This window comes from Schistocerca nitens, chromosome 1 (genome assembly GCF_023898315.1).
Source record: "Schistocerca nitens isolate TAMUIC-IGC-003100 chromosome 1, iqSchNite1.1, whole genome shotgun sequence".
In the NCBI taxonomy this organism is placed as follows: Eukaryota; Metazoa; Arthropoda; class Insecta; order Orthoptera; family Acrididae; genus Schistocerca; species Schistocerca nitens.
In genome coordinates this window covers 199635100-199650090 of record NC_064614.1, presented here as the reverse complement: position 1 = coordinate 199650090, position 14991 = coordinate 199635100, and the positions used below count along the sequence as shown (strand labels likewise).

Genomic DNA, 14991 nt, shown 5'->3' with positions numbered 1-14991 from the left:
CGAAACTTTATAACCAGGCTTTCTCAGGGTCGTTTCCATCTAACTTCAAGAGCCTGTCAGTTCAGTTTCTTCAGCATCTCTGTGACAATCTCCCATGGATAAAAAAAAACCTGTTACCATTTATACTGCTGTTCTCTGTATTCATTCAATATTCCCTGTTAGTCCTGTTTAGTATGGGTCCCACATGCTTGAGCAATACTCTAGGATGTGCTGCACGAGTGATTTGTAAGCAACTTCCTCTATAGACTGACTACATTTCCCCAGTATTCTAACCATAAAGTGAAGTCTATCACCTGCTTTACCCATAACTGAGCATATGTGATCATTCCATTTAGTAGACCTATACCGTATTACACCCATGTATTTGTATGAGTTAGCCAATTCCAACTATGACTCACTGATACTACAGTCATAGGATATTAACTTTTGTGAACTGTACAATTGTACATTTCTGAACAATTAAAGCAAGTTGCCAATCTTTGGCCAACATTGAAATCTTATCAAGATCTGACTGAATATTTACACAGCTTTTTTCAGACAGTACTTCATTATAGATAACTGCATCATCTACAAAAGTCTGGGGTTACTATTAATACTGTCCGCAAAGTCATTAGTATAAAACATGAATGGCAAGGGACCCTACACACTTCCCTGGGGCAGACCCAAAGTTACTTCTGTTTATGTCGATCACTCTCCAGTCATGGACAGGTGTATAAGTCACTGCAGGGGTGCCCCAGGAAAGTGCATTGGATCCATTGCTATTCATGTTATTATATTAATTACATAATTTATATATAATTATATATAGCTTGTGTGTGTGTGTGTGTGTGTGTGTGTGTGTGTGTGTGTGTGTGTGTGTGTGTGTGTGCGAGTGTATACCCGTCCTTTTTTCCCCCTAAGGTAAGTCTTTCCACTCCCGGGATTGGAATGACTCCTTACCCTCTCCCTTAAAACCCACATCCTTTCGTCTTTCCCTCTCCTTCCCTCTTTCCTGACGAGGCAACCGTTGGTTGCGAAAGCTAGAATTTTGTGCGTATGTTTGTGTTTGTTTGTGTGTCTATCGACCTGCCAGTGCTTTCATTTGGTAAGTCACATCATCTTTGTTTTTACATATATTTTTCCCACCAATGATTTCAGCTGTTTCTCAACGCCGCTGACACTAATATATATTTCATTCATCTTTTCAGAGGTACAAAAATTAAACTGGGGCAGTTCTCCTGGTTTTCCTTTCCAAAGGAGCATTTCAAAATTGAATTAAACATTTCTGCTTTTGGTTTGCTACACTCAATTTCAGTTCCTGTCTCATCCATGAGTGTCTGGAAACTAGCTTTGATGCCACTAACAGCCTTTACATATGAGCAAGCTATGGTAGCCATTGATGGCACCACGCATTTCTCTCTTCAAAGTGACATGTGTTTCATTCAGAATCTTTCTGTCTATAGCACTAAGCTTTGTTTTGCAGCTATTATGAAGTAGTCTCTGTTTCTTTACAGTGACTATATATATCACAGAGAGTCCATCCCATTATGACTATTTCACTGGGTACATATCTATTCAGTGCATGGTCAACTATTCTTTTGAACTTGAGCCATACCTCCTCTGCATGCTTCTGTTGTGTGCTAAAAGTTTCAAGTTCCTCATTGACATATGGCACTATTGATTTTTTTAATCTAGTTCACTGAAAATTTATATCTTTCTGCTTGTTTTAGTTGCCCTTTGTATTTTAATAATAATTGTTGCTACAACTGTGTCATGGTCACATACCAGTTTCGATGTGGGCATCCTCAAAGAGGTCAGATCTATTTCTTGCCATTAGTTCTAACATATTTCCATCATGAGGGGGTTCTGAAACATCCATTCTAGGTAGTTTTCAAGGAAGGCACTTAGTAATGTTTCACAGGATGTCTTTTCAAACCTCTCACTAACAAAACTGTAGTTCTTCCAATTGATTGTTGGGTGATTAAAGTTGCTATAGCCCTGTATGTAATACCTGAATATGTGCTGTGGCAGCAGGACCCTGGCATGCAACACTTTGAATATACTGCCAACGGCATCTGCATGGGATGGCCACCAGAGGCTGCCTGCAGTAGGCCACATGACTTGTGCACATGGCATGGCATCTGCCGTGCCCTCTACTGCAGCTCTCCTCTTTATAAGCACAGTGCAGCAGGCACTCATTCTCATATTGTGTTCATGCTTATTGTCAGCAACTGCTTGTATCAGTACCTGGATTGTTTCTATATTTATGTCTATGTTCTCAACTGTTATTTACTTATCTGTGAAAGAAGAATAAACTTTGGTTCAATGTGACTGTGCTGTTGTTTGTGTCTTACAGCACAATACATTTGGCGAGGAATGTGGCGTTCACTTTCACATGCTCAGTCTATTTGGTTGTTCCTTCTGTTCTTCTGTCAATAGAGGCAGTGCTCCAATCTCTCCTCAACCAGCAGCTAGCACTTAACAATTTCTATCATGAACTTGCTGGCCACATTGACTATGTAGGCATGCTGTCAGCATGCCAGCTGTCCTTTCCCCATTACAATGATGTGACCAAATACTGAGAGGTTTATGAGAAGAGGCTTCGGCAACACTTCCTCACTAATGGTGTCACTGATGCAGACATGTGTGAGTCTTTGTTCCTTTGTCAGATTTCACCTCGGATCTACCATTTGTTGTGCCAGTTAGTCCTGTTTCAGGAAACTGCATTGTTTTCATTCAATGATATGTGTAAGTTGTTCTTCGGTTATCACTGTAAATTCATGCATGTCACTGCAGCACACCTAGAATCTATTGTTGTCATATACATCCCCATCAGTTCTACCAGGCTTGGGCAGCCAAACTCCCATAGCCTCAGTCGCAAATGTTGGTTTGTGACTGGTGCTCATCATGATTCCTATGCTGATTCTGTGGTCCATGATGCCATCATTCAGTTGACATCTGACAAGGAGGTGCACCAATGTGTGAAAATCCATCATTGGCTGAAGTGTTAACTACAGCTCGATCTCTTGAAGTACCTCATACAGCTTTTGATCATATTAATGCTTCATATGACATCATCACTGTGGCTCTTGTTCCTGACCATCGGGTGTTGCTCAGTTCTCAGGGGAGAAGGACAACATGGTAGCCATACAAACACAGCCTCGGTGCTACACTGGACAGTGACTTGGCAAACAACAACCACTTCAAAGGCAGAACTCCCACCTTGACCATTCTGTTTTGCACACCATGAAAGGGCTGTGTGTCCTAAACACTGGATGACTTGCAACAACTGTAGGGAAAAAAGGACATTTGGCATCCGTATGTTGTTCCCAATCCCCTCCTGCAGACATCGACATAGTTGTTGATTGTTTGTCTCCAGTGCTTACGAATCATAAGAAACTGTTTATTGAAGTATGAGTAATGGACAAAGTTCTCAGACCACTAGTGGACATGGATGCAGCTGTGACTTTACTGAACTCACAAACTTGTGTGGATCTGGGATCTCTAGCGTTTTCTCTGGTTAGTTGACATTTGGTGAGTTACGACAAGCAGCTCATTCCAATTTTGGAACGATTTATGGCTCCCACTATGCTTAAATCTGTGGTTCAGTTCTGACTTTTGTGGTAGTGAGTGATATTGGTACTACAACTTTGTTTGGTCTGGGTGCTTCCAATGCTTTTGATTTTACCATTTTGGATACAGTGCACCTCATTTCTGAGCAGGTCCCATACCAGCCATTAAATTCTCTGTGTTCTGAGTTCTAGTCTCTCTTTTCAGATGGGTTAGGATGTGCCACTAATTTTGTGGCCCACATTACCACAAAACCTAATATGTGGTCACACTGTTTCATTGCATGCCCTATTCCAGTGGGTCTGCGTATCAAGTGAAATCAGAATTGGACAGGCTGATGTCGTAGGGGTCATACAGCCTATTACAACGAGTGAGTGGTCTACTCCCCTCACGATTGCTAAAAAACTGACTGGTCAGCTTCACCTCTGTGGTAACTTTAAAGTTTCAGTCGAAGCTCAATTTATCATTGACATCTACCCTTTGCCCTGCCATCCATTGTCTATTTGGGGTTTCAGGTTTCTCGGGATAGTGTTAAACCAGTACAACATCATGTCACTATGGTCATTTTTGCGCTTGTCACAGCATTTGCTACATGACTACTCCTCCTCTTGACCCCCAATCTAATGGCAAGGCGAAACATCTTGTCTGCACTTTCAAGGTGAAAATGAAAAAGCATGTTGCGGACTCCTCCAAAGATGATGATTTGGCACACTTCTTGAGTTATTCCACACGAGTGGGGGCTCCAAGTCCAGCTGAGTTGCTCCATGGTTACCAGCCACTCACCCTCCTGCATCTGCTCATGCCACCCCACCAATGCCTGTTAGTGCAGTTCTTGTCGTGGTTTCCTCCTGGCTCCCAGTCTGGTCTGAGGGGATTTTGGCCATGGTCCACAGCTGTGGCCACTGCCTCTGTATTGTGCACACCAATGATGGGCTGGCAGTGCATCAGTACTATCAGCTGTGTCCTCACACCATAGCGAGGGTGTCGGGTCCACTGCAGCCACCTCAGCCTCTTCCCTGAGCTCCTGTCCCAGTCTCAGAGGCTGTGGCGTGAACCTGCCCTCCCTGTAGACGTCACCACCTCCTGCCTCTCCTCCAAGACTTAGCCTTTGGATGCCTGCTGCCAGACCCTCCTGTGATCCTTCGCTGTCACTGATGAATCTGCTACCAACTGGGCCAGTAGCTTCAGTCCTTCAACACTGGTATTCCGAGCACGCACGACAGAGCAGCCAGTGCCTTCATCATCAACACTGTTACACCAGACACCAAGATGCTGCCAGCACCTTTGTCACTGGTGCTCTCTGGTGGAGGAGTAGCTGCCCATGTCCACGGCCATAGCTCACCCATTCTTACTCACCAGTTCCGGTCCAGAATCTCTTCCTGTCACCACCATCACTGCCTCAGGCATCCATCACAGAGGCCATGGATGTTTCAACAGTTGCTCCAATGCCTGCATCAGTGGAGCACCCTTTCCCCAAGGGAAGAAGTTTGCTGTAGCCCTGCATGTAATACTAGGATACGTGATGTGGCACCAGGCCACTGGCGCACTACACTATGAATATTCTGCTAATGCCATCCACGCAGGCTGGCCACAAGAGGCCACCTGCAGTGAGCCACATGACATTTGCTCATGGTATGGCATCTGCCATGTCCTCTACCAGAGCCCTCCTCTTTATAAGTGTAGTGCATCAGGAACTCACCCTCATATTGCTTTCATACTTACTGTCAGCAACTGCTTGTATCAGTAGCTGGATCGTTTCTGTGTTTGTGTCTGTGTTCTTTCAACTGTTGCTTCCTTGTATTTGGAAGAAGAACAGACTTTTCTTCATTGTGGCTGTGCTGTTGTTTGTGTCCTACAGTATAATACAAACTTCTCAACTGATGATTGTTGTTGTTGTTGTGGTCTTCAGTCCTGAGACTGGTTTGATGCAGCTCTCCATGCTACTCTATCCTGTGCAAGCTTCTTCATCTTCCAGTATCTACTGCAACCTACATCCTTCTGAATCTGCTTAGTGTATTCATCTCTTGGTCTCCCTCTACAATTTTTACCCTCCACACTGCCCTCCAATGCTAAATTTGTGATCCCTTGATGCCTCAAAAACATGTACTACCAACCGATCCCTTCTTCTAGTCAAGTTGTGCCACAAACTTCTCTTCTCCCCAATCCTATTCAATACCTCCTCATTAGTTACGTGATCTACCCACCTTATCTTCAGCATTCTTCTGTAGCACCACATTTCGAAAGCTTTTATTCTCTTCTTGTCCACACTAGTTATCGTCCATGTTTCACTTCCATACATGGCTACACTCCATACAAATACTTTCAAAAACGACTTCCTGACACTTAAATCTATACTCGATGTTAACAAATTTCTCTTTTTCAGAAACGATTTCCTTGCCATTGCCAGTCTACATTTTATATCCTCTCTACTTCGACCATCATCAGTTATTTTACTCCCTAAATAGCAAAACTCCTTTACTACTTTAAGTGTCTCATTTCCTAATCTAATTCCCTCAGCATCACCCGAATTAATTTGACTACATTCCATTATCCTCGTTTTGCTTTTGTTGATGTTCATCTTATATCCTCCTTTCAAGACACTGTCCATTCCTTTCAACTGCTCTTCCAAGTCTTTTGCTGTCTCTGACAGAATTACAATGTCATCGGCGAACCTCAAAGTTTTTACTTCTTCTCCATGAATTTTAATACCTACTCCGAATTTTTCTTTTGTTTCCTTTACTGCTTGCTCAATATACAGATTGAATAACATCGGGGAGAGGCTACAACCCTGTCTCACTCCTTTCCCAACCACTACTTCCATTTCATGCCCCTCGACTCTTACAACTGCCATCTGGTTTCTGTACAAATTGTAAATAGCCTTTTGCTCCCTGTATTTTACCCCTGCCACCTTCAGAATTTGAAAGAGAGTATTCCAGTTAACATTGTCAAAAGCTTTCTGTAAGTCTACAAATGCTAGAAACGTAGGTTTGCCTTTTCTTAATCTTTCTTCTAAGATAAGTCGTAAGGTTAGTAGTGCCTCACGTGTTCCAACATTTCTATGGAATCCAAACTGATCTTCCCCGAGGTCCGCTTCTACCAGTTTTTCCATTCGTCTGTAAAGAATTCGCGTTAGTATTTTGCAGCTGTGACTTATTAAACTGGTAGTTCGGTAATTTTCACATCTGTCAACACCTGCTTTCTTTGGGATTGGAATTATTATATTCTTCTTGAAGTCTGAGGGTATTTCGCCTGTCTCATACATCTTGCTCACCATACGGTAGAGTTTTGTCATGACTGGCTCTCCCAAGGCCATCAGTAGTTCTAATGGAATGTTGTCTACTCCCGGGGCCTTGTTTCGACTCAGGTCTTTCAGTGCTCTGTCAAACTCTTCACACAGTATCTTATCTCCCATTTCATCTTCATCTACATCCTCTTCCATTTCCATAATATTGTCCTCAAGTACTTCGCCCCTGTATAAACCCTCTATATACTCCTTCCACCTTTCTGCCTTCCCTTCTTTGCTTTGAACTGGGTTGCCATCTGAGCTCTTGATATTCATACAAGTGGTTCTCTTCTCTCCAAAGGTCTCTTTAATTTTCCTGTAGGCAGTATCTATCTTACCCCTAGTGAGACAAGCCTCTACATCCTTACATTTGTCCTCTAGCCATCCCTGCTTAGCCATTTTGCACTTCCTGTCGATTTCATTTTTGAGACGTTTGTATTCCTTTTTGCCTGCTTCATTTACTGCATTTTTATATTTTCTCCTTTCATCAATTAAATTCAATATTTCTTCTGTTACCCAAGGATTTCTATTAGCCCTCGTCTTTTTACCTACTTGATCCTCTGCTGCCTTCACTACTTCATCCCTCAGAGCTACCCATTCTTCTTCTACTGTATTTCTTTCCCCCATTCCTGTCAATTGTTCCCTTATGCTCTCCCTGAAACTCTCTACAACCTCTCGTTCTTTCAGTTTATCCAGGTCCCATATCCTTAAATTCCCACCTTTTTGCAGTTTCTTCAGTTTCAATCTGCAGATCATAACCAATAGCTTGTGGTCAGAATCCACATCTGCCCCTGGAAATGTCTTACAATTTAAAACCTGGTTCCTAAATCTCTGTCTTACCATTATATAATCTATCTGATACCTTTTAGTATCTCCAGGATTCTTCCAGGTATACAACCTTCTTTTATGATTCTTGAACCAAGTGTTAGCTATGATTAGGTTATGCTCTGTGCAAAATTCTACAAGGCGGCTTCCTCTTTCATTTCTTAGCCCCAATCCATATTCACCTACTATGTTTCCTTCTCTCCCTTTTCCTACTGACGAATTCCAGTCACCCATGACTATTAAATTTTCGTCTCCCTTCACTACCTGAATAATTTCTTTTATCTCGTCATACATTTCATCAATTTCTTCATCATCTGCAGAGCTAGCAGGCATATAAACTTGTACTACTGTAGCAGGCATGGGCTTTGTGTCTATCTTGGCCACAATAATGCGTTCACTATGCTGTTTGTAGTAGCTAACCCACACTCCTATTTTTTTATTCATTATTAAACCTACTCCTGCATTACCCCTATTTGATTTTGTATTTATAACCCTGTATTCACCTGACCAGAAGTCTTGTTCCTCCTCCCACCGAACTTCTCTATTTCTTACTATATCTAACTTTAAACTATCCATTTCCCTTTTTAAATGTTCTAACCTACCTGCCCAATTAAGGGATCTGACATTGCACTCTACTATCTTTAGAATGCCAGTTTTCTTTCTCCTGATAACGACGTCCTCGAGTAGTCCCAACCCGGAGATCCAAATGGGGGACTATTTTACCTCCGGAATATTTTACTCAAGAGGACACCATCATCATTTATCGATACAGTAAAGCTGCATGCCATCGGGAAAAATTATGGACGTAGTTTCCCCTTGCTTTCAGCTGTTCGTAGTACCAGTACAACAAGGCCGTTTTGGCTAATGTTACAAGGCCAGATCAGTCAATCATCCAGACTGTTGCCCTTGCAACTACTGAAAAGGCTGCTGCCCCTCTTCAGGAACCACATGTTTGTCTGGCCTCTCAACAGATACCCCTCCGTTGTGGTTGCACCTACGGTACGGCCATCTGTATCGCTGAGGCACGCAAGCCTCCCCACCAACGGCAAGGTCCATGGTTCATAGGGGGGGGGGGGGGGGGGAACTGATGATTAGAGCACTTAATTACAAGTGACTTGAGGTTTTCTTTAAAGTTTTCAGCTGCATCAAGAGGTGAGTCTGGTGGTAAATAGAAGGATCCAATTACAAGTTTATGCTCAGCCATGGTACTGAGTCTTGCTCAAACAATCCTGAATGCAACTTCAATTTCTATCTTGGTAGATCTGAGTATCTTGTCTACTGTGACAAATACATAACCTCCATTTCCCATTAGCCAGTTCTTTCAGTATACACTTAAATTTTCCCAGAAATCTCACTGCTATTGACATCAGGCTTTAAACAGCTTTGTTTACCTATTATTATATGAGCTTCACTGTGTTTCAAGAGCATTTCAAACTCTAGCACTTTGTTGCTAATGCTGTAGCATTTAACTACTAGAATTTTAATACTCTTGCCTGTGTGAGACATTCCTTTGGATCTACATTAATACTTCTTGGTCTCCTACAGCTGCCATTATCTGCACTGGATGGAGAGCTGCTTAATTTAAAAAACCCTTGTGAGCATGCATACACACATCAGCTACTTGGGCAACAGCCTTTGATGTGTAATGTACACCTGACCTACTAGGGGGACACTAAAGTTCTCAATCATATAGCGCAAGTCCAGGAAGTCAGAACTTATCTTAACTACAGAACCTTCGAAGTCTCTGGTTCGAACTTTCAACTCTAGTCAGAATCGGGAGGCCACAATCAGTTTTGGGAACAATGCAAAGGTGGTGTTTTCAATGTTCTTTGCCTCAGAGCCCAGATGACAGGCACTGTTTGTTCCAGAGAGTGCTGTAATCTGCAGTTAGTTGTGCTCTGTTCCCTCAATGGATATCACAATAGCCTCTTCAGCATGTCAAATGAGGCCTTCATGCAGACACACTGAGTACAGCTGATGGTCCATTCTGTCCCTTGGTGCCATTTCCCTGAGGAATCTATTATTCACCATATTTTTGAACTGCTGATGATAATAGATCCCTACCCTTTTGTGTTTGCCACCTCTTGATACAGGACAAAGCAGGTTTCCCAACAGGTGAAAGTCTCACTGGCTCAGTTTCCTGTTTCAGTGAAAGGCAACACATCAAACCTGATGATTATGTGGATCATTATAAGACCCCAAATCCTCCATGGTCCCTGTCTACCCTGTACAGACACCCAGTCCTAACATGGACATGCCACTCACAGTCAAGTGGATGAGTAATGACAGATTCCATAGTTCCCACAGAGGAGGACGAATCCTCAGGAGAGATAGTAGTTGAGGCACCTGTGGTGCCATTGATACATGACTCTTGGGAGCTTTCCCAACACACCCACTCACAGCAGCAACCAATCATTTGACAGCAGTGTAGGTGATTTCCAACTGCTTACAAACATCAATTAACTCATCCCATGTTTGAAAATCTGCATCCACTGACCATTTATTTGCTGTCTTACTTTCTCTACTACATATGATAATCATAATACTTTTATTGTTGCTAGCTTTACTAGTAATTCAGTATCCTTTTTTTTTAAGTTTTGCATGTGGAGAACTGAAACAGCAATCTAACTCAAAATGTTCTACAATAAAAACTGACAGATGCACAGACTGTAGTTGTTGTAGTGCCATATCAAATTGACTTCAGAAAGAAAAATAACTTGTTTGCTTCACAAACATCATATTAGTAAAATGTTATTGTGTGTTATTATTTTCTACATATAATTAATTCATAAATTTTATTATCATCTTCATTTGACAACACCTATGCAGATCTGAACCTGTTATTAATTATGTAAAATCAATTATTGTTGTAATTGTTTTAAGGAACACAGAGGTTTTGTGATGACATTCGAGATATGATTGGTTTCTCACCAGGACATTATTGGAGGATATGTTGGAGGTTTATGGCTCCAGTTTTTCTAATGGTAAGAAATAAATCAATGAAATAAACAAAGTCATAGATTTTATAGTGTCATACTGTAATGTAGTTTTCTTACAGTGTTATATATTGAGCTGCAGTTACTGATCAGATATACAAATGAAATTAAAGGAGACTGATGCCACACATTCTTGAGCATATTCATCAGGTATATATTGTGGGATGAGAAGTGGATATGCCTCAAAGAGATGCATTATTGCTGACTACCGTCACTTATTCAGGTCTCAAGGCTTTGGGAAAATTCTGGATTCTACATTCAAAAATCAGAAAACTAGTGATGAAATGTATGTCAGGGTGTTATAACATTCCACTGTCAACCATAAATGTAAAAATTACTATTACTGGTATCACCAACATGTAACTGAGTCAAACCAGCAAATTTAAAAAGCACATCTGTGTACTTCTGATTGGTGCTTGAACTGATGATGTGACAAACTTCATCAATAAATGTTTGAAACATATATTTATATAGTAAGTGATATCTTACAAACAAAGGGTCATGAAACAGAACTCAGTTGTAGTGGAGTCTAAAGTGAAGTAAAGACTGTTTCTGTTGGATGTATCTACATCTGGTGTATGCCTGTTAGTGGCTGGAGTGCACTATCTCCATTGTGAGTTTTGCCATAGTAGGTACTGTGATGTACAGTTGTTTTTCACAATTTAATCTTCATCAGTTAGTTTTGAGTTTGCAGACCACAAATGCTCAGGCCTCTGAGACCGTAATTATGGCTACTCATGTTTCAGCAAGAGTTCAGAAATAAGGTTCATCATGTTCAACAGCAAATTGCTCATATTTGTAAAGCAAATATGATAACTAAAGGCTATGCCAGTCTGAGTCAATGAAAGATGCAGTCTCAACGCAACTGAGCTTCTCTGCATTAAGTACAGAATCAGTAACAGCAAGATCATTGTAATGTCACTTAAATATTCCTTGTGTTGCAGCAAGTAAATATCTACCAGTATGTACTGCAATTTGGTGGAAAGTCTTCCTAGAAGTATATATGGGTGGTGGGAGAGAAAGCTACACCTTTGTCATATTGACACATCCTAAAACAGTCTCCTATGGATGTCTGTTCATTAATGGCAGTAAACATGCTTAGAGTAGAAACCTATTTCCTGCTCGCCATATGATTCTTGAATGGGAATGCTGATCTTATATGTCTACAGCTTATCTACCACAAATAAAATTGTTTTCATAGTCTTCGATATAAACTTTTTGGTAGGATGCAAATTAAATGTGTGACTTGCTGGCTAAGTGTCAGATTACCAAATATCAACAATGGAAAATCCAGGATGGAACGGAACAATATTATGGAAAGGATAGTTGCTACTCACCATATAGTGGAGATGCTGAATCACAGATAGGAACAACAAGAAGACTGTAAAAAAATGAGCTTTCGGCCAACAAGGCCTTCATTGGAGATAGAACACACACACACACACACACACACACACACATATGACTGTACTCTGGTTGCTGAGGCATCAGCAGCCAGAGACTGCAGTCATGTGTGTGTGAGTTGCATCTGTGTGTGTGTGTGTGTGCGTGTGTGTGTGTGTGTGTGTGTGTGTGTGTGTGTGTTCGCGCGCGCGCATCTTCAATGAAGGCCTTGTTGGCCAAAAGCTCGTTTTCTGACAGTCTTTTTGTTGTATCAGTCTGTGACTCAACATCCCTGCTATATGGTGAGTAGCAACTATCCTTTTCATAAGATTACCAAATACGTCAGTCTGGAGTTCAATAATCAGTCAGTGCTAGGATTTTTTCTGTAACTTTATCACCTCTGGCAATGGTGGGTTAATGTGAAAAATGATAAGCTGCACAGTTGTTTGGAATCAATGTTAAAGGATATGCCACCATGAATGGATGGATACATCACATCAAAGATCTGAGGAAGGTAGTGGCACTTGCATTTGGGAGAACAACGGTTCAATCCTGCATCTGGCCATCCCAATTTAGGTCTTCCTTGATTTCCCTAAATCGCTTCAGGCAAAAGCCGAGATGGTTCCTTTGAAAGGGCATGGCTGACTCACTTCCCTATCCTTCCCTAATCCGATGAGACTGATGACCTCGCAGTTAGGTCTCCTCCCCCAAATCAACCCAACCCAAGGTAATGGCATACCATTTCCAGTAGGTCACAGTAGCTCATGCATAATAAAGCACTGCAGCTTTGAAACCAACCTTCAGGTTGAGAAACACTTTACTTGTATAGAATATTGAAAATAATTCAGTTGTTCACTGACAATTAAAGCAACCAACAATCCCCCAAAATACTGGCATGTGAATTTAATGTAGGTCCCTTTCATAAATGTTGGCTTCCTACCAATAAATTCCAACTAAAGTTTATCTGGCCTATGTTATGAATAACATAGGCTACACACAACAGGTTTCTGTCTCTATCTCCCTCCTCTCATATATAGATTATAATGAAAATGAATGGAAGATACAGAAATGCACAAGGAAAAAATCTTATATTACTATGGGTATGGAAAGGCAGAATATAAGTAATGGAAGGAGAAAAGGTAACAACTCACTACACAGTTGAGTCATTGGCTGGCACATGAAGAATACTGAGAATGTTGTTGAGCTTTCGGCTGAATCCTGTTTCAGAGCTAATAAAATACATATTCACACACTGCAAGGTTACATTGCCCGTCTGGCAAAATTGTGCCAACACTGCAGCTTGACTGGGGGGGGAGGCTTAGTGTTGGGTGGAGTCGACGAGAGCAAAGAGGAGCCCAAGCTAACAGTTTGAAGGCACAGGCAGAAAAATGGCTCCATCAAGCTTTCTTTGGTGCAGGCAGAGGAAACTGTGCACAGCTTACTATCATGTGAAGGATTGTATTGAGTGGGAAAGATAAAACGGGGGAAGAAGGCAAATGTGGTGCAGGTTCAGTGTAGAGGTAATGGGGGCTAGGGTAGAAGTGTGTGTGGGAGAGGAGCTAGCAGAGATTGAGGCCAGGAGGATTAAGAGACCGATGGATGTGTTGCATGGACAATTCCTATGGTAGAGGTGTGTGTGGGAGAGGAGCTAGCAGAGATTGAGGCCAGGAGGATTAAGAGACTGATGGATGTGTTGCATGGACAATTCCCACTTATGTAACAGCTACTGATGGGGAAGGATCCAGGTGCCATAGGTTGTAAAGCAGCTAGGGAAGATGAGTATGTTGTACTGAGCAGTGTGTTCTGCCACTGGGTGGTCAATTCTGGTCAGTGCCACAGTTTGGCAACAGCCATTCATTTGGATGGGTAGCTGGTTGGTGTTCACATGTACTAAAAAGCTGTGCAGAAGTTACAGCAGAGCTGATATATGATGTGACTGCTTTCACAGGTGGCCCTGCCTCTGATAGGATAGGACATGTCTGTGGCAGGAGTTGAGTAGGAAGTGATAGTTGTGTACACCACAGTAGGTGTCACTAAGGGAGGATCAGGATCTTTTGGAGAAGTAGTGGGTGATGGAATACCGCTATGGAAGAGTTGTGAAGGTTTGTGGATGTAAGAGGTTTCCCATATTATTACATACGATGGAGTGCATTACACATTCCAACAACTTAACCACAGACACATGTCCATGTCCTCCTAGTGCATTTCTCTTATCAAAATTTGCCATTTATAAAAGTCCAGTTTATTAAATATTACGATTCTGACTAAGAAAAAATATACCATTTCCTATAAAAGGACACTATTGAATACAATGCACTAATTATTCTATGAGGTAAGGCACTTCAGTGGTATAAAGTTACATCATCATAAAAAATAAAATAGCAAGAAAAATATCAAACACATCTAGTATAAGAGCTTCCTACACATCTTTCAATTTCAACTTAAGCTACTTGTCAATTTGTGCAAAAACCAATACATTTGATTACTTATCAAAAATCAAACAGTGTACAATTAACCCATTCTTTAGTTAAAATATGGACATGAAGCAAAAATGTACACAACGAAACACATCTGTAGTAAATTGTCAACACTTCAGCCTATATGGAGTAGCGGTGCATATTCTTCACACCACACATAAAACTCAAAAAAATTGCACAAAATATATAGAAAAATCACCTCAACAAGGACTGAAACTTAAATAAAAGATAACTGCATAAAAGAACATAAATGTGAGGACCACATCAGTGACAAATTGTTAACACCTATCACATGAAGACAACTACATTCATTCCCCATCAACAATATTATGTAAGAACACAACAGCTATGGCAAATTCTGTCGACAAGGTAGCTAAATCCGACGGTCTGCTTTCACTCATACTCGACCTTAAGTAGTTTCTTATAACAGTTAATTTGCTGAAACTACATTCGCAAGATGCTGCAGTCACTGGGATTG

General features: G+C 41.3%; 1 protein-coding gene across 1 annotated transcript in view; it reads left to right on the top strand.

Moving 5' to 3' along the window:
* Window positions 1-14991, top strand: part of LOC126235080 (sodium-dependent dopamine transporter) — a 644375-nt gene that overhangs the window by 601090 nt on the left and 28294 nt on the right. Inside the window, exon 12 of the mRNA XM_049943817.1 lies at window positions 10541-10641. Within this exon, the coding sequence (XP_049799774.1) occupies window positions 10541-10641 (101 nt within the window). The remainder of the gene's footprint in view (window positions 1-10540; window positions 10642-14991) is intronic.